Source organism: Mustela putorius, unplaced genomic scaffold (genome assembly GCF_011764305.1).
Source record: "Mustela putorius furo isolate JIRA1106 unplaced genomic scaffold, ASM1176430v1.1 tig00000267_pilon_pilon_pilon, whole genome shotgun sequence".
NCBI lineage: Eukaryota > Metazoa > Chordata > Mammalia > Carnivora > Mustelidae > Mustela > Mustela putorius.
This window is the reverse complement of record NW_025421336.1, coordinates 135,675-161,105: the sequence shown is the minus strand read 5'-3', so window position 1 is coordinate 161,105 and position 25,431 is coordinate 135,675. Positions and strand designations below refer to the sequence as shown.

The 25,431-nt window shown below is 46.0% G+C and overlaps 1 protein-coding gene across 2 annotated transcripts in view; it reads left to right on the top strand.

Moving 5' to 3' along the window:
* The first annotated feature begins 4,853 nt into the window (after positions 1-4,853).
* The window catches only part of LOC123391627 (glycine, alanine and asparagine-rich protein-like), a 47,936-nt gene continuing 27,358 nt past the window's right edge, over positions 4,854-25,431 (top strand). Inside the window, exons 1-2 of one of the 2 annotated variants that reach the window (XM_045078487.1) lie at positions 4,854-6,092; positions 6,993-7,293. In XM_045078487.1, the coding sequence (XP_044934422.1) occupies positions 5,609-6,092; positions 6,993-7,072 (564 nt within the window). In that variant the 5' untranslated portion in view covers positions 4,854-5,608 and the 3' untranslated portion in view covers positions 7,073-7,293. Of the gene's footprint in view, positions 6,093-6,992; positions 7,294-25,431 lie in introns of those variants that run through there. The other variant, XM_045078486.1, reaches the window with a different exon arrangement.

Sequence of the window (25,431 nt, the reverse complement as noted above, 5' to 3'; positions counted from 1 at the left end):
AATTGTACATGATTTGGAGGGTGAGGTAAGCCAATAAAAATACAACTCGAGTGTTACAAAGATGAGCTACACCTGACTGGATTGATGAAAAGGCTTCCCGAGACATTTAGGAGTCCAAATGGTAGTGAGGCAGGACACAGAAGCAAGGTAAAGCATTTCAGAGAAAATCCAGAGGAAGAGAAGGTGTGAAGGTATGGAAATGAGGTCCCATGGTCCAAGCCCAAGACAAAAGCAGTTGGCAGGAAACACAGACCCCTATATGTGGAGGGCAGATGGGGATTGGTGGCAGTCTGCTTGCAGAAATCCTAAAGGAACACAAAAGAACTGAATCAGGAGGCCCTCGTGATGCTTGGCATTTGGACTTTATTACAAAGGCAACGAGAGGGGCACCTGGGTGGCTCAGTGGGTTAAAGCCTCTGCCTTGGGTGCAGGGCATGATCCCAGGGTCCTGGAATCTAGCCCCACATCAGGCTCTCTGCTCAGCGGGGAGCCTGCTTCCTCCTCTCTCTCTCTCTCTCTCTGCCTGCCTCTCTGTCTACATGTGATCTCTGTCAAATAAATGAACAAAATCTTTAAAAAGAAAAAAAAAAAAAAACGAAAGAAAGAAAGAAAAGAAAAGGCATGAAAACTGCCAGTGGACCAAGCAGAGAGAGTTGGATTTGCCTGCCTCGGGCCCGGACGCATAAGGCTGGTGATGGTTATTATACAGTAAATGGGAGTTACCAGCCTGTGGGAAGAAGTGGAAAGGTGTGGATGACCTCTGAAGTGAAGGAAGAGCTGAAAAAGGATGGAGGAGGGAACAAAAAACTAACGTGTATTGGCCTGCCCAACAAATGACCTCCAAGAATCATAAATCCCAGATTCAGTAAAGCCTTTCCCCATGTACCCACACAGACCAACTATGTCTCCCATGGACTCACTTATTCCAAGGGTGCGCCTCCCACCGCTGAAGACCTTTTTTGTCTCACCTTTTCAACATCCGTTCGGGTCCCTGAAAGCAGGCATTTTCTATCCACTTCACCAATGACTTGAAAGAGCAGTGACTGATAGAACTCTACAACTGAGGAGGCAAAAGCTTTCTCTGTTTATGGGCTGTAGAAAAGTTCCACACACCAGGCTTGATCCTTACACTACAGCTGAAAGAAGACACCTGTGTTCAAATGAACACCTTTTGTTCATTAAAAAATTACCTGTTTTAATGCAGGTAATTAAAAGGCACCAAGGAGCTATCCTATTTCTAGAATGTCTAAGGGTCTACAAGCAGAGTGGAGCTCTAAAATAGTCTGAGGATGAAACAGCAGCACTGGTCAACTCACCACCACACACTCAAACACGGATGACTCTCCGTAAGGCAGGCCCAGGAGTGCATCCAACTGGATGACTCCACGTACACCAAATTCAGGAACATGCACAACAAGCTCCCCAGCAACGGCAGTCAAGAACCGTGGCAGAAGTGACCCTCAAGAGGGTTATCACAGACTCTGGGATCCTGGGTGTAAAGTCGCATGGTGTGTTCCCCTTGTGGAGGTTCCTCAAGCTTTTGGCTTATGATCTGTGCACTTCTCTGTATATATGCTGAGGTTCAAAAAGTTGACTTAAAGGGGTGCCTGGGTGGCTCCATGGGCTAAGCATCCAACTCCTGACTCTGGCTCAGGTCATGATCTCAGGGTCCTGGGATGGAGCCCTCAGTCTGGCTCCTGGCTCAGTGCAGAGTGTACTTGACATTCTCTCTCTGTCCCTCTGCCCTCCCCTGCCCCCACAGAGACTCTCTCAAGGAAACAAGCATATTTAAGATAATAAATAGGCCTTAAAAACAAACAAACAAAAAACCCCTTCCCTTAAAAAGAAGAAGAGAACTTCCCCATGGGGAGGAAGACAACACAACCAAAGGGGCCCAGGTGACAGAGCCATAGAGAAACTGAGAGCCAAAGAATACAGCATGTTTCAGTTCAGACTGCAGAGGAGACATCCAGGGATCCACTATTACCTGAAGTTCTAACGAACTGAGTTAGTGTTGACAACTTCCTCACCCAGCTGCCATTCACCAAAATAGTTTTGTTTTTGGTTTTGGTTTTGGATTTTTTGGTCATAAAGAGAGAGAAAAAGCACACAAGCAGGCAGAGAGGCAGGCAGATGTGGAGAGAGAGGCAGGCTCCCCGCCGAGCCAGGAGCCCGATGGGGCACTCCATCCCAGGACCCCAGGATCATGACCTGAGCCGAAAGCAGTGGCTTAACCCACTGTGCCACCCAGGCGTCCCTACCAAAATTGTTTTTATTCATCTTGGAATTTCTTCAGCATTGACTGAAGCACAGGATGAACCTATGTCACTGAAACCTCCCCTCCCAGCAACTGACAGCATATACTGACAAGTTAGCTGGCCTGGCCTCAGAAAATGGCAGGCAACTAAGGAAAAGCAGACTAGCCTCTACACAAAGGTCTCAACTTTACATTATCCCCAACCCAATGAGCTAAATGGCAAAGCCTACAGTAATAACCTACAGAATTAACTATCCCTTGCCACAAGAGAGAGGAGATTGTGTGCTGCCCAAAAAGACAAATGTGTACCTTAACGCTGTCTAGAAAGACACCCATCACCCCACTGCAGTGATCATCAGAAAACAAACAAACACAAACTGACAGTTCAGCTTTCCAAAAAATTACACTTTCTTTATCCAACCCCAACGTTTTTCTTCAAACACAAGAAAGGAACACACATTTGCCGCTCAAAACAGGAAAAGCACAACAACCAGCATAACTGTACCTCCACCACCAAATCGCTCAGGAGAAGAAAACGTAATTCAGGACAGGCAAATTAAAACCACTCTACACATGGTCAAAAGAAAACGTCTAAACTCCTCCAATGCACAGAAAAATCCCTGCTTCCTCTCTTTTTGAGCCCATCCATACCAATAACCCAATGGACACAAGTGTCAAACCAATCCAGCCCCTTAGAAATGAGACAAAAACTTGGACAAATGTACTCCCTCAAGTCATGCTGTGAATAGGACCCCTTTGCACTGAACAAGAAATACACACAACCAAAACCACACATCAACCACCTGCAAATACAATAAAGCCATCCTCAACAAGTTGGAAAGAGGACCTCAAGGATAGCCCTCCACCCTCTCCTACACCTTAAGCAACAAAAGTCCACCCACCAAAGCTAACCCAGATCCTCAGGTACCTGGTGGAGGTGCCTATCCCTCACATGGCAGAGGCTGCCTATCAAGGCTTCAGCACAGCTTCTGAAGGTGCAGATGCTCTAACCCCAAAAGCTTTTCTCTGCAGCAGGTTCCCTGGTCTTTCTGGCCTTCTGAGGAGTGAGGAGTGGGGGAAAGGGGAGGGAAGAGACAGGGATCCAGTTAAATAGGAGAAACAGCAAAACGCAGGCACTGGTGAGCCCTCACAATTTCCCAGGCATCCAGTGCTGCAAACTTGGCTCGGAGACCACCCACCCACCCTTTTCAGGGACCAAAGCAGGGACCTGGGAGTGCACCGGGCATCCCCAAGGGCACACGGCAACCTCAGGCCCCAGACCATGCTACCTTGAACAGGCTTCGGAGATGGCAGCGGCCCAAGAGAGGCCGTGGTGGGCGCGGGGAGCGGGCTGACTTGTGGACTGCAGCATGGGGCTGGGGGCGGGGGCAGCAGAGGAGACTCTGGCTGGATCTGGACGGGGCACGCAGAGGCAGCGAGAGGCCAGTGGCCGGGAGTGGGCCGGCTCCTTCACTCCCTGCTCCCAGGCTGGCGCCCTCCCTCCCTCCTCACCTGGGTAAATCTCCCTTTGCCTGGGAGGAATGGCCTTGGCGGTGGTGGCGGCGGAGGACCGCTGAGGAGCCGGCGCCAGGGCTGCTGCACCAGAGCCGCCAGCCCCTCACGGGAGCGACCGGGCCCGCCGACACCACAGCCTCCCCCAGCCCCCAGGATCTCCATTTTAGCAACGCGCGCCTCCCTGGGCCCTGAGTAGCCACGGAGACTGGTCGTCGCCAGCCCCCTCTACCCCCAGCCCTCCCTCCCCTTCCACCCTCTCAGCTCAGAGCAGGTACCTGGTCGGGCTCTCCTTATAGCGCAATGACAAGTGTGGGCTCTACCCCCGCCCGCTCCCCCGCACCAAAGCCCAAAGTGGCGCCACTGGAAGGAGAAATGCCATCCAGGAATTCCTCCCAAACCTGCCCCTCCCTTCTCGGCGCCAGTCCTCAACCCTACCTCTGCCCTTCCTCAGTTGCTGGCCCTCGCTTGAGCTGCCGCTGCTGAAGTTTGCGTGGTCCCCGCCGCCGCTTCGCCGCCGCCGCCATCTGCGTTTCTGCCCTCTGCGCCGCAGCCGCCGCTTGAGTCGCCAACACCGCTTGTGCAGCCGACGAAGTCTGCACCGAGGCCGCTGTCTGCTCCACCGCTGCTACCGCCGCCGACGCCGCCGCTGCGGCTGCTGGAGCTGAAAACGCCCAAGCGGTTGCCGCTTGTGTAGCCCAGCTGTCTGCGCCAATGCTGCTTGCACCGCCCACTCCGTCGTCTGTGCCGCCGCCAACACCGCCTGCGCCGCCGCCACCGCCCTTTGTGCCACCGCCGCGGAAGCCACCTCCATCTGCTCCGCCACCACATGCGCTGCCAACCCCGCTGTCCGCACCACCACGGCTACCGCCGCCAACACCGCTTATGCTGCCGCCGCCGTCGCCTCTTGAGCCCTCGACGCCTAAGCCGTTGCCACTTGTGTAGCGGACGCTCTCTGCGCCCACGCCGCTTGCACCTGCGCCGCTTCCGCCGCCGACACCGCCTGCGCCGCCGCCGATGCCGCCTGTGCTGCGGGAGCCACTGCCCTCTGCTTCGCCCCGCTTGCACCGTCGACCCAGCTGTCTGCACCGCCGCTGCTACCGCCGCCGCCACCGACTCTGTCGCCGCCGCCGAAGCCGCCGCCTTGTGCACCGCCGCCGCTGTCTGCCCCGAGGCCGCCTGAACCGCCGACGCAATCGTCTGCGCTGCCGCTGCTGCCGCCGCCGCCAATGCCGCCGCCACCAAGCCACCGCCGTTGGCCCCGCCGCCAACGCCGCTTTCTGCACCGCCGCTGTTACCGACTCTGCCGCCGACTCTGCCGCCACCGCCGACGCTTCGCCGCCGCCGTCTGCACCGCCGCCGCCACTTGAACCCCGACGCCGCTTGTACAGCCCAGGCCGCTTGCGCCGCCGACGCCAACGCCGTCCCCGCCCGTTTGGGGACGCCGCCGCCTCTTCTCCGGCCAACGCCCTCTGCACCGCCTCAGACGCCGCTTAGGCCGCCGATGCCCCAGCTGCGGCATCGCCGCTATGGGGGCTGACGCCGCTGGCGGCGCAGATGGTGGCGGCGGCGGAAGCGGCGGCGGCGGAAGCGGCAGCGTCAGAAGCGCAGGCGGCTTCGGAGGCGGAAGCAGTGACGCCGCAGACAGTGGCTTCGAGGTCGCCAAGGGGCGTAGCTGCACAAGCGGCTTCGGCTCTGAAGGCCTCCTGGGCTCAAGCGGTGGCCGCAGCGGCATAAGCGTTGGCGTCGGCGGGGATAGCAGTGGCAGCGGCAGCGGCTTCAGCGGCGGCACAAGAGGCGTCGGTGGCGGCGCAGACGATTTCAGCGGCGAAACCAGCAATGGCTCCGACGACGGCGTCAACGGTGCAAGCGGCCTCGGCGCACAATGGCGACGGGGCAGACGGCAGCGGCTTCAGCGGCGGCGGTAGCAGCGACGGTGCAGACAGCGGCTTCGGCGGCGTAAGCGGCGGTGCAGACGGTGGTGGCTTCGACGGAACAAGCGGCATCCGCGGCGGCGCAGGCAGTGTTGGCGGCCGAAGTGTTAGCGGTGCAAGCAGCACTGGCGCAGACAGCTGGGCTGCACCAGCGGCGACCGCTTGGGCGTCCAAGGCTCAAGCGGCGGCGACGGCGGCGGCGGTAGCAGCGGTGGAGCACATAGCGGCGTCGGCGCAGACTGCGTCGGCTGCACAAGCGGTGTTGGCGACTCTAGCGGCAGCTGCGGCGCAGATGGCAGCAACGCAGATGGAAGCGGCGGAGCGGCGGCGGGGGCTGTGCAAGTGGCGGCAGCGGGAGCTCGAGGGCCAGCAACTGAGGAAGGGCAGAGGTAGGGCTGAGGACTGGCGCCGAGAAGGGAGGGGGGCCGGGTTTGGGAGGACTTCGTGGAGGGCATTTTCCTTCCAGTGGCGCCACTTTGGGCTTTGGGAGGGGGGCGTGCGGAGGTAGAGCCCACCCTCGTCCTTGTGCGATAAGGAGAGCCCGACCAGGTACCTGCTCTGAGCTGAGAGGGTGGAAGGGGAGGGAGGGCTGGGGGCTAGAGGGACCTGGCGAAGACAAGTTTCCGTGGCTATCCAGGGCGGAGGGAGGCCCGCGCCGCTAAATGGAGATCCTGGGGCTGGAGGAGGCTGTGGCAGCAGTGGGCGCCATCGCTCCTGCTGGAGGCTGGCGGCTCTGAGTGCAGCAGCCCTGGCAGCTCCTCCTCAGTGGCCCTGGGCCGCTGCCACTGCCATGGCCATTCCTCCCAGGCAAAGGGAGATTTACCCAGGTAGGGAGGAAGGGAGGGAACCAGCCTGGGAGAGCAGAGGGAAGGAGCTGGCCCATTCCCCGCCACAGGCCTCTGGCTGCCTCTACATGCTCCCTCCAGATCCAGCCAGTGTCTCCCCTGCCGCACCACCCCCCCCAATCCGACGCTGCAGTCCACAAGTCAGCTGCTCCCTATGCCTGCCTTGGCCTCTCTCAGGCTGCTACCATCTCCGCTGCCTGTGGGAGGCAGCATGGTCTGGGCCCAGAGGTTGTGAGGTGCGCATGGGGGCGCCCCGTGCACTCCTGGTCCCTGTTTCAGTCCCTGGAATGGGTGGGTGGGTGGTCGGTCTCTGAACCAAGTTTGAAGGACTGGATGCCTGGGAAATTGCGAGGGCTCACCAGTGCCTGTGTTTTGCAGTTTCTCCTCCTTTTTAACGGGATCCCTGTCTCTTCTCTCCCATTTCCCCCACTCCTCACTCCTCAGAAGGCCATAAAGACCAGGGAACCTGCTGCAGAGAAAGGCTTTTGGGGTTAGAGCATCTGCACCTTCAGAAGATGAGCTGAAGCCTTGATAGGCAGCATCTTCCATGTGAGGGAAGGCATCTCCACCAGGTACTTGAAGATCTGGGTTACCTTTGGTGGAAGGACTTTTGTTGCTTAAGGTGTGGGAGAGGGTGGAGGGCTCTCCTTGAGGTCCTCTTTCCAACTTGTTGAGGATGGCTTTTTTTTTGCATTTTCGGGTGGTTGATGTGTGGTTTTGGTTGTGTGTATTTCCTGTTGGGTGCAAAGCAGACACATGTCCAATGAAGACATATAAATGGCCATCAGACACATGAAAAAAATGTTCATCATCACTCCCCTCAGGGAGATTCCAATTAAAACCACATTGAGATATCACCTTACACCAGTTAGAATGGCCAAAATTAGCAAGACAGGAAACAACATGTGTTGGAGGAGATGTGGAGAAAGGGGAACCCTCTTCCACTGTTGGTGGGAATGCAAGTTGGTGCAGCCTCTTTGCAGAACAGTGTGGATATTCCTCAAGACATTAAAAATAGAACTTCCCTATGACCCGGCCATAGCACTCCTGGGTATTTACCCTAAAGGTACAGATGGAGTGAAAAGAAGGGCCATCTGTACCCCAATGTTTATAGCAGCAATGACCACGGTCGCCAAATTGTGAAAAGAACCAAGATGCCCTTCAACGGGCGAATGGATAAGGAAGATGTGGTCCATATGCACTATGGAGTATTATGCCTCCATCAGAAAGGACGAATACCCAACTTTTGTAGCAACATGGATGGACTGGGACTGGAAGAGATTATGCTGAGTGAAATAAGTCAAGCAGAGAGAGTCAATTATCATATGGTTTCACTTATTTGTGGAGCATAACAAATAGCATGCAGGACATGGAGAGATAGAGAGGAGAAGGGAGTTGGGGGAAATTGGAAGGGAGTTGAACCATGAGAGCCTATAGACTTTGAAAAACAATCTGAGGGGTTTGAAGGGGCGTGGAGGGTGGGAGGTTGGGGGAACCAGGTGGTGGGTTTTAGAGAGCGCTGGATTGCATGGAGCACTGGGTGTGGTGCAAAAATAATGAATATTGTTATGCTGAAAATAAATAAGAAATAAATTTAAAAAAACATTATTCCATTGTGTATACATGTATATATATACATATGTGCTTATGTATGCATATACTTGTGTATATATGTAGTTTTCCAGTTTGTGGCATTGTGAATAGAGCTAAGAACATCTGTGCAATAAATTTGCATAGTTTCATATGGAAAGAAAAAACAAAAAAAGAAAAGGTTGACTTTCAGATATAGAATTTAAGGGAGTGTAACCTTGGGAAAGTAATTTATAACCCTATCTATTATATAGTAACTACGTAGGTACACAAGAAAATATACACATTTTATCTCAATAAAATGCATTTTATAACGTTTATGTAGAAATATGTAACATTTGATGTAAAAATATTAAAGTATTAAATAGAGCTGATATTATTTGCAGTTTACAAATTAGAACATAATGATTGATTTGTCTGTAGTCTGACAGTGTTTAGGTGCAACGATTAAAAACCAAGCTAAATCTTTTGTCTCGATATCCGTTTTACATCACATGTCTATTATGCGTAGGCAGAAAGCATGACACAATTTGAATCCCCATTTTTCTATGTACTTAATAATCTTTCTTGATTTGAGTGCATTGGGGAGCTCAAGTCAAATGAAAGCCTACATTTGTGAAAATTTCACATTTCATCTGTGAAATGAAAAACAACATTTGTGGTAAGAAAGCCAATAGAATTTTGTTGCATTCTTGATGCACACTCCATGGAGTAGCAGCTAAAAGAGAATCATTGCATAATTAGAAAATAACATAAAAATTAAACAGCAGTAAATAAGTAAATAGACATATGCTTTCCACTACCCAGTTTAATAATTAAAATACAGTCAGATGAAGTGTGCAAATATGTGTATGTAGGGGGGAAACAGAGTGAAATGTAGTCTCAGGAGATCTGGCCTTGATGTTTAGGCTACCTTTCAAAACCCAGGGTGAGGATCTACTTTCTATAGTTACCACATTATATAATTTAAACCTTAATTTTCTCAAGAAATTGCACAATACTCCAGCAAAAGGGAATTATAGCTATCTATACACTAGGAAAACAAAAAACAAAATACATTCAATAAAAGCCATTTCCCAAGAACTCCAGATATAGGTTGAATGGATAAAGATGTGGACAAAAACTGTCATTCTTCTGTATCCATATGTTAAAGAACTGAAGAAAAACCATGTTTAAAGAATACACTGGGGTGCCTGGGTGGCTTAGTGGGTTAAAGCCTCTGCCTTTGGCTCAGGTCATGATCCCAGGGTCCTGGGATCTAGCCCAGCACTGGGCTCTCTGCTCAGCAGGGAACCTGCTTCCTCCTCTCTCTCTTTCTGCCTGCCTCTCTGCCTACTTGTAATCTCTGTCTGTCAAATAAATAAATAAACTCTTAAAAAAAAGAATACAGGGAGGAGTCAAGATGGCGGAGAAGTAGCAAGCTGAGACTGCTTCAGCTAGCCGGAGATCAGCTAGATAGCTTATCAAAAGATTTCAAACACCTGAAAATCCATCGGCAGATCGAAGAGAAGAAGAACAGCAATTCTGGAAACAGAAAAACAACCACTTTCTGAAAGGTAGGACCGGCGGAGAAGTGAATCCAAAGCGACGGGAAGATAGACCCCGGGGGGAGGGGCCGGCTCCCGGCAAGCGGCGGAGCAACCGCGCACAAAATCAGGACTTTTAAAAGTCTGTTCCGCTGAGGGACATCGCTCCAGAGGCTAAACCGGGGCGAAGCCCACGCGGGGTCAGCGTGGCCTCAGGTCCCGCAGGGTCACAGAAGGATCGGGGGTGTCTGAGTGTCGCAGAGCTTGCGGGTATTGGAACGGGAAAGCCGGCTACAGAGACAGAGCTGACAGTAAGCTCGCAGCTCAGGGTTACCTTGAACCGGTCGCAGGCTCGGTGAGCTCGGAGCGCGGCCGGAGGTCAGGCAGACGGGAGTGACTGGGCGCTGTTCTCTGAGGGCGCACTGAGGAGTGGGGCCCTGGGCTCTCGGCTCCTCCGGGCCGGAGACCAGGAGGCCGCCATTTGTATTCCCGTCCTCTGGAACTCTACGGAAAGCGCTCAGGGAACAAAAGCTCCTGAAAGCAAACCCGAGCGGATTACTCACCCCAGCCCCGGGTAAGGGCGGTGTAATTCCGCCTGGGGCAAAGACACTTGAGAATCACTACAACAGGCCCCTCCCCCAGAAGATCAACAAGAAATCCAGCCGAGACCAAGTTCACCTACCAAGGAGTGCGGTTTCAATACCAAGGAGAGCAGCAGAATTCCAGAGGAGGAGAAAGCCAAGCACGGAACTCATGGCTTTTTTCCTGTGATTTTTTTTAGTCTTGCAGTTAATTTAATTTTTTCTTTTTCATTTTTTTTTTTCTCGCCTTCGGGTAATTTTTTTTTTTAACTGTTACCTTTTTCTTTTTTAACGATTTTTTACTAGTTTATCTAATATATATATATTTTTTTTTTACATTTTTCTTAGGTGTTTTCTTTTTTTAAAAATTCTTTTCTTTTCTTTTCTTTTTTTTTTTTTCTTTTTTCTTTCTTCCTTTTTGAACCTCTTTTTATCCCCTTTCTCCCCACTCACGATTTTGGATCTCTTCTAATTTGGTTAAAGCATATTTTCCTGGGGTTGTTGCCACCCTTTTAGTATTTTACTTGCCCCTTCATTTACTCTTATCTGGACAAAATGACAAGACGTAAAAATTCAACACAAAAGAACAAGAGGCAGTACCGAAGGCTAGGGACCTAATCAATACAGACATCGGTAATATGTCAGATCTAGAGTTCAGAATGACAATTCTCAAGGTTCTAGCCGGGCTCGAAAAAGGCATGGAAGATATTAGAGAAACCCTCTCGAGAGATATAAAAGCCCTTTCTGGAGAAATAAAAGAACTAAAATCTAACCAAGTTGAAATCAAAAAAGCTATTAATGAGGTGCAATCAAAAATGGAGGCTCTCACTGCTAGGATAAATGAGGCAGAAGAAAGAATTAGTGATATAGAAGACCAAATGACAGAGAATAAAGAAGCTGATCAAAAGAGGGACAAACAGCTACTGGACCACGAGGGAAGAATTCGAGAGATAAGTGACACCATAAGACGAAACAACATTAGAATAATTGGGATTCCAGAAGAAGAAGAAAGTGAGAGGGGAGCAGAAGGTATACTGGAGAGAATTATTGGGGAGAATTTCCCCAATATGGCAAAGGGAACGAGCATCAAAATTCAGGAGGTTCAGAGAATGCCCCTCAAAATTAATAAGAATAGGCCCACACCCCATCACCTAATAGTAAAATTTACAAGTCTCAATGACAAAGAGAAAATCCTGAAAGCAGCCCGGGAAAAGAAGTCTGTAACATACAATGGTAAAAATATTAGATTGGCAGCTGACTTATCCACAGAGACCTGGAAGGCCAGAAAGAGCTGGCATGATATTTTCAGAGCACTAAACGAGAAAAACATGCAGCCAAGAATACTATATCCAGCTAGGCTATCATTGAAATATAGAAGGAGAGATTAAAAGCTTCCAGGACAAACAACAACTGAAAGAATTTGCAAATACCAAACCAGCTCTACAGGAAATATTGAAAGGGGTCCTCTAAGCAAAGAGAGAGCCTACAAGTGGTAGATCAGAAAGGAACAGAGACCATATACAGTAACAGTCACCTTACAGGCAATACAATGGCACTAAATTCATATCTCTCAATAGTTACCCTGAATGTGAATGGGCTAAATGCCCCTGTCAAAAGACACAGGGTATCAGAATGGATAAAAAAAAACAAAACCCATCTATATGTTGCCTCCAAGAAACACATTTTAAGCCCGAAGACACCTCCAGATTTAAGGTGAGGGGGTGGAAAAGAATTACCATGCTAATGGACATCAGAAGAAAGCAGGAGTGGCAATCCTTATATCAGATCAATTAGATTTTAAGCCAAAGACTATAATAAGAGATGAGGAAGGACACTATATCATACTCAAAGGGTCTGTCCAACAAGAAGATTTAAACAATTTTAAATATCTATGCCCCCATGTGTGGGCCAGCAGCCAACTATATAAACCAATTAATAACAAAATCAAAGAAACACATCAACAATAATACAATGATAGTAGGGGACTTTAACACTCCCCTCACTGAAATGGACAGGTCATCCAAGCAAAAGATCAGCAAGGAAATAAAGGCCTTAAATGACACACTGGACCAGATGGACATCACAGATATATTCAGAATATTTCATCCCAAAGCAACAGAATACACATTCTTCTCTAGTGCACATGGAACATTCTCCAGAATAGATCACATCCTCAGTCCTAAATCAGGACTCAACCGGTATCAAAAGATTGGGATCATTCCCTGCATATTTTCAGACCACAATGCTCTAAAGCTAGAACTCAACCACAAAAGGAATTTTGGAAAGAACCCAAATACATGGAGACTAAACAGTATCCTTCTAAAAAATGAATGGGTCAACCGGGAAATTAAAGAAGAATTGAAAAAAATCATAGAAACAAATGATAATGAAAATACAACGGTTCAAAATCTGTGGGACACAACAAAGGCAGTCCTGAGAGGAAAATATATAGCGGTACAAGCCTTTCTCAAGAAACAAGAAAGGTCTCAGGTACACAACCTAACCCTACACCTAAAGGAGCTGGAGAAAGAACAAGAAAGAAACCCTAAGCCCAGCAGAAGAGAAATCATAAAGATCAGAGCAGAAATCAATGAAATAGAAACCAAAAAAACAATAGAACAAATCAACGAAACTAGGAGCTGGTTCTTTGAAAGAATTAATAAAATTGATAAACCCCTGGGCCAACTTATCAAAAAGAAAAGAGAAAGGACCCAAATAAATAAAATCATGAATGAAAGAGGAGAGATCACAACTAACACCAAAGAAATACAAACTATTATAAGAACATACTATGAGCAACTCTACGGCAATAAATTTGACAATCTGGAAGAAATGGATGCATTCCTAGAAACATATAAACTACCACAACTGAACCATGAAGAAATAGAAAGCCTGAACAGACCCATAACCAGTAAGGAGATTGAAACAGTCATTAAAAATCTCCAAACAAACAAAAGCCCAGGGCCAGACGGCTTCCCGGGGGAATTCTACCAAACATTTAAAGAAGAACTAATTCCTATTCTCCTGAAACTGTTCCAAAAAATAGAAATGGAAGGAAAACTTCCAAACTCATTTTATGAGGCCAGCATCACCTTGATCCCAAAACCAGACAAGGATCCCACCAAAAAAGAGAGCTATAGACCAATATCCTTGATGAACACAGATGCGAAAAAACTCAACAAAATACTAGCCAATAGGATTCAACAGTACATTAAAAAGATTATTCACCACGACCAAGTGGGATTTATTCCAGGGCTGCAAGGTTGGTTCAACATCCGCAAATCAGTCAATGTGATACAACACATCAATAAAAGTAAGAACAAGAACCATATGATACTCTCAATAGATGCTGAAAAAGCATTTGACAAAGTACAACATCCCTTCCTGATCAAAACTCTTCAAAGTGTAGGGATAGAGGGCACATACCTCAATATCATCAAAGCCATCTATGAAAAACCCACCGCAAATATCATTCTCAATGGAGAAAAACTGAAAGCTTTTCCGCTAAGGTCAGGAACACGGCAGGGATGTCCATTATCACCACTGCTATTCAACATCGTACTAGAGGTCCTAGCCTCAGCAATCAGACAACAAAAAGGAAATTAAAGGCATCCAAATCGGCAAAGAAGAAGTCAAATTATCACTCTTCGCTGATGATATGATACTCTATGTGGAAAACCCAAAAGACTCCACTCCAAAACTGCTAGAACTTATACAGGAATTCAGTAAAGTGTCAGGATATAAAATCAATGCACAGAAATCAGTTGCATTTCTCTACACCAACAGCAAGACAGAAGAAAGAGATATTAAGGAGTCAATCCCATTTACAATTGCATCCAAAACCATAAGATACCTAGGAATAAACCTAACCAAAGAGACACAGAATCTATACTCAGAAAACTATAAAGTACTCATGAAAGAAATTGAGGAAGACACAAAGAAATGGAAAAATGTTCCATGCTCCTGGATTGGAAGAATAAATATTGTGAAAATGTCTATGCTACCTAAAGCAATCTACACATTTAATGCAATTCCTATCAAAGTACCATCCATCTTTTTCAAAGAAATGGAACAAATAATTCTAAAATTTATATGGAACCAGAAAAGACCTCGAATAGCCAAAGGGATATTGAAAAAGAAAGCCAACGTTGGTGGCATCACAATTCCGGACTTCAAGCTCTATTACAAAGCTGTCATCATCAAGACAGCATGGTACTGGCACAAAAACAGACACATAGATCAATGGAACAGAATAGAGAGCCCAGAAATAGACCCTCAAATCTATGGTCAACTAATCTTCGACAAAGCAGGAAAGAATGTCCAATGGAAAAAAGACAGCCTTTTCAATAAATGGTGCTGGGAAAATTGGACAGCCACATGCAGAAAAATGAAATTGGGACCATTTCCTTACACCACACACAAAAAATAGACTCAAAATGGATGAAGGACCTCAATGTACGAAAGGAATCCATCAAAATCCTTGAGGAGAACACGGGCAGCAACCTCTTCGACCTCTGCCGTAGCAACATCTTCCTAGGAACAACGCAAAAGGCAAGGGAAGCAAGGGAAAAAATGAACTACTGGGATTTCATCAAGATCAAAAGCTTTTGCACAGCAAAGGAAACAGTTAACAAAATCAAAAGACAACTGACAGAATGGGAGAAGATATTTGCAAACGACATATCAGATAAAGGACTAGTGTCCAGAATCTATAAAGAACTTAGCAAACTCAACACCCAAAGAACAAATAATCCAATCAAGAAATGGGCAGAAGACATGAACAGACATTTCTGCAAAGAAGACATCCAGATGGCAAACAGACACATGAAAAAGTGCTCCATATCACTCGGCATCAGGGAAATACAAATCAAAACCACAATGAGATATCACCTCACACCAGTCAGAATGGCTAAAATCAACAAGTCAGGAAATGACAGATGCTGGCGAGGATGCGGAGAAAGGGGAACCCTCCTACACTGTTGGTGGGAATGCAAGCTGGTGCAGCCACTCTGGAAAACAGCATGGAGGTTCCTCAAAATGTTGAAAATAGAACTGCCCTATGACCCAGCAATTGCACTATTGGGTATTTACCCTAAAGATACAAATGTAGTGATCCAAAGGGACACATGCACCCAAATGTTTATAGCAGCAATGTCCACAATAGCCAAACTATGGAAAGAACCTAGATGTCCATCAACAGATGAATGGATCAAGAAGATGTGGTATATATACACAATGGAATACTATGCAGCCATCAAAAGAAATGAAATCTTGCCATTTGCAACAACATGGATGGAACTAGAGCGTATCATGCTTAGCGAAATAAGTCAAGCAGAGAAAGACAACTATCATATGATCTCCCTGATATGAGGAAGTGGTGATGCAACATGGAGGCTTAAGTGGGTAGAAGAAGAATAAATGAAACAAGATGGGATTGGGAGGGAGACAAACCATAAGTGACTCTTAATCTCACAAAACAAACTGAGGGTTGCCAGGGGGAGGGGGTTTGGGAGAAGGGGGTGGGATTATGGACATTGGGGAGGGTATGTGATTTGGTGAGTGCTGTGAAGTGTGTAAACCTGGTGATTCACAGACCTGTACCCCTGGGGATAAAAATATATGTTTATAAAAAATAAAAAATTAAAAAAAAAAAAAAAAGAATACACAGGAAGTACAAGAATGGTGCCACACCAAATCAAGAATATAATAAAAATAAAATTAGAATGAAATGAAAGTTGCATTATAACTGAAACAAAATATTCTCCAGATGAGCTCAGTGGTAGTAATAGATGAAATAATCAGGGAATATAAATAGAGATCAATTGAGATTATCCATTCTGAAAAACCAAAAGACCTATAAATGTAGTATACATGTTGAAGAACTAAAGTCACTCAATGTATGGTCTCTAACTCCATGCAATAAAATAAAAGTGGTTTACAAAAGGAAACAGAAAATTCACAAGTATGTGGAAAATAAATAACACACTCCTAAATAAGACATGAGTCAAAAAAGAAATCACGGTAGAAGTTAAAAAATACCTTGAGATGAATGAAAGCCAAAAATCGGTCACTTGCTCATCTCTTGAAAGTGAAAATATAAAATACAAAGTCTTATGGGATACAGTTAAGTTTTTTTTTTTTTTGAGGGAAACTTAGGATTGTAAACATATATTTAAAAAGGAAGAAAGTGTTACTTTCATAACCTATCATCTTAAGAAATGACAAAATGAAAAACAAATTAGGGGCTTAGAGGTGGCTCAGTTGGTTAGGTGACCAATTCTTGGTTTTGGCTCAGGTCATGATCTCGGGTTTGTGGGGTCGAGCCCCGTGTTGGGCTCTGTACTCCCTGAGGACTTTTGTCCCTCTGCTCTTCCCTTCTCACTCACTCTTTCAGTCTCTCAAATAAAGAAATAAAAATAAAAACATGATAAAGGAAGAATGAGTTAAAAGGCAAGCAAAAGGAAAGAAATTTTGAAAGATGAGATCAGATATAAATGAAATAAGACACAACAGAGAAAATCAATATATACAAAAGCTAATTCTTTTTTTTTTTATTTCACAGATAGAGATCACAAGTAGGCAGAGAGAGAGGAAGGCAGAGAGAGAGGAGGAAGCAGGCTCTCCCAAGAAGTGGAGAGCCCGATGCCGGGCTCGATCCCAGGACCCTGGGATCATGACCTGAGCTGAAGGCAGAGGTTTTAACCCACTGAGCCACCCAGGCGCACAAGCTAATTCTTTAAAAAAAAAAAAAAAGATTTTAATTTATTATTTGTTTGACAGAGACAGATCACAAGTAGGCAGGAGGCAGGCAGAGAGAGAGGAAGGGAAGCAGGCTCCCTGCTGAGCAGAGAGTCTAATCAGGGGCTTGATCCCAGGACCCTGAGATCATGACCTGAGCCAAAGGCAGAGGCTATAACCCACTGAGCTACCCAGGTGCCCCAAAAGCTAATTCTTTAAAGAGATGAGCAATTGACAACTTTTTGGCTATTCTTACCAAAAATAAGATAAAAATACCAAATTTTGAAAAAATCTGGAATGAAAGAGAGGCATTCCTATTAGCCTTATAGAAATAAAAAGAATTAAATTGCAATACGAGGAACAATTGCATGCTAATAAATTAGAAAACTAAAGAAATTTGGCAGGTTCCTAGAAAGACTCAAATTCCTTAATCTTAACCCCAAAGTAGACAATCTGAATGGAACTTAAACAAGTAAAATAATCGAACAGGTAATCCAAAAACTTTCCATAAAGAAAAATCTGGGACCATATGGCACATTGGTGAATTCTGTGAAAACATTTAAGGAAGATTCAAAAATCATTCAAAAAGTAGAAGTGGAGAGAACACTTCGCATTCATTCTGTGAGAGTCTGTATTAGCCAGATTCCAAAACCAGGTAAAGATTACACAAGAAAATGAAATTATAGACCAATATCTCTTAGAACTGTAGACACAAAAGTCTTCAATACTAATGGTTGTAAACTGAATTCAGCAACTCATAAAATGCTATGGCCAAAGAGGATTTATCTCAGATATGCAAAATTTGCTCAAAATGTGATATTTAGGGGCACCTGGGTTGCCCAGTCATTGGGCATCTGCCTTCAGCTCAGGTCATGATCCCAGGGTCTTGGGATTAAGCCCTGCATAAGGCTCCCAGCTCGGCAGAGGGCCTGTTTCTCCCTCTCCAACTTCCCCTGCTTGTGTTCCCTCACTCATTGTCTCTCTCTCTCTCTCTTTTAAATAAATAAATAAATAAAATTATATTTCATCACTGTAATTAATATACCATATTAAATTAATAAAGGGTAAACCACATGATTACCTCCATAAATATAGAAGAAAAAAGTGGTTAAATGTCAACACCATTTGGTGATAATAATCTGTCAACTGAATAAAAGAGAATTTTCTTAACATAATAAAAAGCTGTATATGAAAACCCACACTTACATATTTAATAGTAAAACGCTAGATGGTTCCTTCCTAAGGTCAGGAACAAGGTGAAAAGCCTGCAATTGCCACTTTTATTCAACATTTTATTGGAAATTCTGTCTTGGGTATTTAGCAAGAAAACGGAATAATAGGAGTATGAATAAGAGTGGAAGAAGTGAAAATGTCTTTTTTTTTTCATAAGATACTATAGAAAAAAATTCTTCTGTAGAATTCTGTAGAACAAAATTAATCCGCAAAATTGCCATTAGACCTCAGTATGTCCAGCATAGTTCCACGATGCAGGATCAGGACTCAAGACAAGTTGTAGTCTTATTCACCAAAATTGAGCAGGGCAAAAATGAAATTAAGAGATTAAGAACAATCCCAGTTACAAAAAACATCAAACCTTAAATGATTTAGGAATAAATTTGACATAATCACAAAAGTCATACATACTCAGGCAAACTCATACTTAAAAGACCCATGATCACAAAACTCAGGCACTGAAAATGCAGCCCCGTAAGGGACACACGAGGGGTCCAGTGCCCATCACTGCTTGTGGGGCTCCCAGCCTCCACCTCGCCGGACCCCAGGATCACCAGAAGTCCCCCGCGCCCCAAGCTAGCACACCCACCCAGGCAGGCGCACCGACAGCTTGGCCCATGCCACAGCACACCAGGCTGTGCCATGCCACGCCACTGCATGCCTCAGTGCAGTGCCTGGCCCTGCCCCTCATCAGTCACTTGGAGAAGGCGGTGCAGGTTGGAGGGAGACTGGCAGGGAGACTGGCAGCTGCAGTGGTGCAAGCGGAGGTGGCCTGGGAGCTTGAGTCCCAGGGGCTGAGGTCCAGCTGAGGTTGGGCCATTGAAGGGCTCGGGGAAGGGAGGGGGACTGCGTTTTTCCTCCCAGCAGTTCCACTTCCCGCTTGGGGCGGGGGTGGGTGGGTGGGGGTACAGCATATCACTGACCAGGTACCTGCTCAGAGCTCAGGGGGTGGAAGGGAGGGAGGGCTGGGGGCTTGCTGTGGGCCAGGGACAGGGAGAGGCTATGGTGGGGAAATACACACAAAATAGACACAACCAAAACCACACATCAACCACCCCCAAATGCAAAAAAGCCATCATCAACAAGTTGGAAAGAGGGCCTCAAGGATAGCGCTCCACCCTCTCCCACACCTTAAGCAACAAAAGTCCTTCTGCCAAAGCTAACCCAGATCTTCAAGTATCTGGTGGAGGTGGCTTCCCTCACAGTGCAGATACTGCCTTTTAAGGCTTCAGCACAGCTTCTGAAGGTGGAGATGCTCCAATCCCAAAAGCCTTTGTCTGTGGCAGTTTTGCTGATCCTTTTGGCTTTAGGAAGAGTTAGGAGTGGGGACCTGGAGCAGGAGAAAAGTGGGGAGAAACAGCAAAACACAGGTGCTGGTGAGCCATAGCAATTTCCTAGGATTCCTGGGCTGGAACCATGGCTTGGCCCACCACCCACCCACTCTTTCTAGGGACCGAAACAGGGTTTGGGGAGTGGACAGGATGCCCCCACTGGCACCCCGCAACAGCTGGGCCTGGACCATGCTACTTTGCACAGCTGGGGTCATGGTCCTGGGTTCCTGGGATCCATCCCTGCATTGGGCTCTCTGCTTAGCAGGGAGCCAGCTTCCTCCTCTCTCTCTGCCTCCTCTCTGCCTATTTGTGATCTCTGTCTGTCAGATAAATAAAATCTTTTTAAAAAAGAAAAGAAAAGAAAAAGCACTTAATGGGAGCTGAATAGATTTTCTTTCGCTCTCTGAAACAGGGAGTTCCATCAAATGGCATGAAAGTTTAGAAATGTTATTTAAAGCAGTGTGATTGTGATTAATTTATGTGACCTGTTTTTTTTTTCCATGTAGAATCCTGCTGAGGCCAAACCTCTTTATTGTGGTACTGCTTTGAGTGTTCCCTTAGATGATGTTCAAGTAAATGGCTAGGAAACGCCCAAGAACTTGAGAAATTTACCAGTGGAGACCAAAACCAAATTCAAGTTTATACTGATGTATTGCAGGGAATAATTATCTTCTAATGAAATGCATTTCAGTTTCTACATGTTTCTTACAAAAAAATCTGATTTACCAAATTTTGAAAGCACATGAGAGGTTTTGATTTTAAAAGCCATAGAAATGTTCGAAGTTTGTTCCAGAGTTACAGATGTTGAGAGTGACATTCCGATTTTTAATGAATCTAGGAGATTACTGAAGTCAGACTGTTTTAGGAAAGGGTACTTCTCTCTTCTCTTTAAGGGTTTTTGTGTAATTTTTTGAGGTCTCTGCTTGAGTGGTATTTGAACACAGATTTCCAAGATCAGAGGACTTAGCACTCTGAAAAGTGGCACCAACTTTCTGTGGCCTTTTTGTTTCATCTTTTTTTAAATTAATTTATTTTCAGCATAACAGTATTCATTATTTTTTCACCCGCCGGTTATTGCCAGTGTTTAGGCTTTGGAGAAACATTCTTGAAGCCATCTTTAATTGGAAAGCAGACCCCATTTGGGCTAGAAATGGGATTCCTGTGGGAAGGGGACTTTCAACAGGTCTTCATCCAGGTGTCATAGGGTATAGAAACAGTTGGTTAATTTCCCTGCCATCCTAGTTACTGCTCTGTGATCTTCCTGGGTCTTTTTCTTGTAATTCTTTTTTGGTACTGCAAAGATTTCATAATTTCTGTCTTGCATATTGGTATTGATGACAGTAGAAAACTTGTTGGGTTTGAATGCTGAGGAGGAGGTAAGAATTTGGGATTTTAGAACAACCTTTAAATATCTTAAAAGGGATGCACCTGGGTGGCTCAGTGGGTTAAGCCACTGCCTTCGGCTCAGGTCACAATCTCAGAGTCCTGGGATGGAGTCCCACATGGGGCTCTCTGCTCAGCAGGGGGCCTGCTTCCTTTCCTCTCTCTCTGCCTGCCTCTATGCCTACTTGTGAGCTCTCTCTGTGTCAAATTAATAAATAAATAATCTTTTAAAAAATCTTAAAAGGGATTCATTAACCTGTTGGCTCATGTAGAAGTTAGGTTTTATAGCTCTGAGCTTATTTCATATTCATATTATGACATCAGCCTCTCCGGTGGTCTAACCCGTGGTCATTTTGGAGTTTGTTCATCATTTTGGTGTTTATTGCCATAATCGACCAAGTCTAGGAAGGAAGTCAGAGTTTGATGAGTGGTAGGTCCAGTAGGACACAGAACTGTATTTACCCTTTGAGGATAGAACAGGTGTCACTTAATTAGGTGAGGAGAATAATAACTTCGCCAAAGAGCATTTATGAAATTCCTAGGAGGGGAAAGGTACTGGTCAAGATATTGGTGAGGGGTGGGGAAGGAGTTGATTAGAAAGGCACTAGGATGAGCAGAATCAAGTTTTACAGCCTCGGAGACAGGTATAAATAAGGTGCTGTCTGGGGGATTAGAGCAGTCTGGCTAGGGGAGTCAATTCGAATGCCTCCTTTTCCTTCCCACTTCTTCGGAAAAAAGGAATCAATTTCTACAAGATCCCCTGCCAACTTTTCATTGTTATTGCCAGGTGTACTTTATGTGTTGCATACTCCAGGTGGATTCGTGGAAGGGATTCATAAGGTCTGCTCTGGAGCAGAATGGGAAGGAGGTCAGATGCGCCAGAGGAACATGTGAAGGGAAGCAGGAGGAAATACTGAACAGGATCCTCGGAGGTTCAGGGAGCAACAGAGATGTATATTGGGTGTGTCAGTCATGTGGAGGGTCTCTTTGGGTCTTGGATACACTCCTTTTTCTAACTGTGTCATCGCAGTCTGCCCCTGGCTGGTGATTATTGTGTAGTTTCATGGAGGTATGATTTCCATCTTGTCGAAGTCACTCATGCTAAGTGCACGATTCATTGAATTTCAGTTGTTTTAAAGACTTGTGCAAGCATCACCACAAACCAGTTTGGGAAGATTTCCATCCTATCCTGTGGTTGTCTCCTGTTTGTTCTGTGATACAACTTAAGAGCCTGGAGGGGTCACGTGCTCCTGGCCAGGAAGGTTGCCTCCTCACCATGCTGAGAGAACTCTACCCTAAGCCTTTCAACATAGGAAATAAAGGGGTGTATATTGAAGGTGGCTGTGGGTGGGGAGGAAAATCTGTCCTTTTCCTCTGTGATAAGAGGAGACGGATAAAGTAGGGTTTGCCAGTGTCATGAAGGATGATGCCATCGGCTTTTAGGATGAGCTACCCCCTGCAAATGAACAACTTTATTTAACCCTTTTGTGAAGTGGACATTCTTGAGTGTTGAGCAGAGTAACTTCTTAGACTCGGTTTTAGATTCGATGTACTTTGCTTCAGTCTTGCTGCTTCTCTGAATCCAATCATGTCTTTTTTGGAAGTAGAGATGGCCAAGCTACTGCTGCAGCAGGAGATGATTAGTGCCTCTTTGATCATAGTGCCGCATTTGAACCCTCAGCTACCACTTATGTGATACTCACTAGAAAGTTGGTAAAATTTGGTGTTGGGTAATTCCCATGGATTTAGAACTTTTATATTTTTTCAGTGCCCAATTTTATTTGGATACTAGGGTCAACTCGAGTTTATTTGCACACCATCTCCTTGAGAAGTTTGTAGAGCTTTTGCAGGGAGAAGTGAGGAATTTACTTTAGATGTGTCATAAAATTATGTCTTAAAAGGAAAAAAAGTTGGTACTCAGGATATTGAATGAAAAGTTGGTACACTGTTTTGTTTGTAAAACATTTCCTTTCTTCTGGAGCTCCCTCATTTTTTGAAGTTGTAAGTTTGGACATTTCTCTCCTCAAATTCAGGTAGCCTAACAACTCAATAGCCCTTGGATAGTCATGAAGTACTTTAGAAGTTTTCGAGGTAAACATTCATCCTTAGCGAGACATGAAAGTTCGAATCTTGCCTCAAAAGTGCATCTCCCTGAGGTAATGAGATTCAGATTGAAAAAAAAAAAAAAAAAAAACAACTCCCAGAAAACAGGGCTGGGGTGTAGCTAACCTGGAGTAGAGCAAGGCTTCTTCCCTGTGGTTTGGGGTCATCCACCACAGTGGTTTTGCTCCTTAGGGCACATGGGTTTTACTGTAGTGTTTGTCTTTAATAAACCTTCTCCATGAAATACATGGAAAAACTACATGTCTTCTGAGCCATCTAATTTACCCAACCTTTTGGCTTCTAAGATCGCCCTTATCCCAAAACGGTGATAATTTTGTTTGTATTTGCTATTACATTGGACTTAGTGATTTATTGATACTGACTTGATCTTCTGTCTACTTGGTAACCTTCCAGTAAATTACCTGGGTAGTTGTTCTTATTTGACAGGTTTTTCTGGAGCATACCACGAAATGGGCTCTGGTGTCTAGTGGTGGAAAAAACAAACAATGTCCTTGTTCTCATTGCGTTTGGAATACTGTGGAGAAGATGAGAAATTCAGCAAGTAAACAGAAAAGTGAAATAATTGTGGCCAGTGGCAAGTGTTTTGAGAAATCAGAGCAGAATGTGAAACTACACAGTGATGAGAAACTCGTTCTAGACAGTAGTTAAGGTACACCTTTGCCTTTTGGGGCAGCGTGCATGCTCCTTTCTTTTGGGGGCAAGGGGTAGTTACTTCTGTAGGTTATTTCTGAAGACTCTGCCATTTAGCTCCTGGGGTTGGGGAGAATTAAAGGTGGAACCTTCGTGGACAGGCTAGTCAACCTTTCCTTAGTTGCCTGCCACATCCTGAGACCAGGCCAGCTAACTTGTCAGTGTATCCTGTCAGTTACTGGGATGGGAGGTTGGAGTGCATTCCTCATGTGGCATAGGTTTCTCCTGTGCTTCTGTCAATGCTGAAGAAATTCCAAGATTATTACAAGCTCTTTTGGTAAACGGCAGCTACTTGAGGAAGTTGTCAGCACTAACTCAGTTGAGTAGAACTTCAGGTAATAGTGGATCCCTAAATATCGCCCTCAACCCGCAAGGACGACAAGAAGCCCCAGTTCAGATGTATCTTCTCTCTCTTTATTTCTGCAAGTCTATACACTTATATACGCTTACCTGACCAGTCAGCGAGCAGGGTACAGGAGGGAGCGAATCAGGCTGCACACCTAAACGAACAACTTTGCTAGCAACCAATGCTGTTTACTTCCTCTTTGGGCATTCTGCTTAGTCTCATGAGGCAATCCTAACCTGGCAACTAGCCAGGCGCCATCTTTTAATGGCGGAGGCCGCCCTGGCCAGGGGCCTGCCTCCGACATCTCCCCTTTTTTCTATTATGGCAGGGATTGTGCCTGTCTTAGGTTGTCAGTGGCGCGGAATATCCTTACCCATCATCAGACGGCAGATATCAATGATCTGCGTCCTGTCTTAGGTTGGTATATTTCCCCCACCAATCTTACCCGTCGTTGACTACCGATCCAGCATACTTAGCCACACTTGGTGGGATGTTCCAGCCTCGATGGCTAACAAGTTCTGCACCATGGCTTGCCATTGCCTATGTTGCTGTCGCCTCCAAATTTGCAGTTTCCTTACTAGCAGAATCAAGCCCACTATGAGGATTATCATCAGACAAATTACGCTAGCCGCTTGTTTCATAAAGGTTAACACATCTTGCAATGTTTTGATTATCTCTGGGAGGGTTGCCAGCTCATCTCTGGTGTTCTTTTATCCTTGTTATGCCTAGTAGCAGGTGCTGAGTGTAGTTTTGGAATTCTGCGGACTAATTCCCCCGCAAGTATTGGGAGAGCTGTCAGGAGACATTCTGTAAGTCACTCATATTAGTATAGGCTATGGGAGTTACACAAATTGCCGGGAAGGGTGCTATACATCCCAGTCCCAATAGGGCCCCCAATATGTCCACTTGTTCTTGAACCAAATCCACTCTCTGGTTGACTATCGGGATTCCTGCTTGCAGATGTGCATTGATCTGAGACTGTTTGAAGGACAGCCGCCGTTCCTCTGCAGGGGTGTTCACAACTTCTGCAGTGGGTATAGTTGTAGCAAGTGAGACTGCTGCTGCCATGGCAGCTGCTGTAGATATATAGCCAGTGCTGTCACAACGGCGGCTGTGATACCAAAATCTCTCTTCTTCTGGATAGCACCACCGGTAACTTGTCCTCTGGAATGGAAACTGGGATAGGAACATGGGTAGGGATACGTATAATCACAGCCAGCTTGAAGGCCGTTACATTCCAGCACTGGGAAAGATAGCAATTCTTAGTGCAATTAACGTATCATTCAGCTCGCTAGCATTTGTTACGAGGAAAAGGAATGGTTGCGAGACGCATATTGGAGT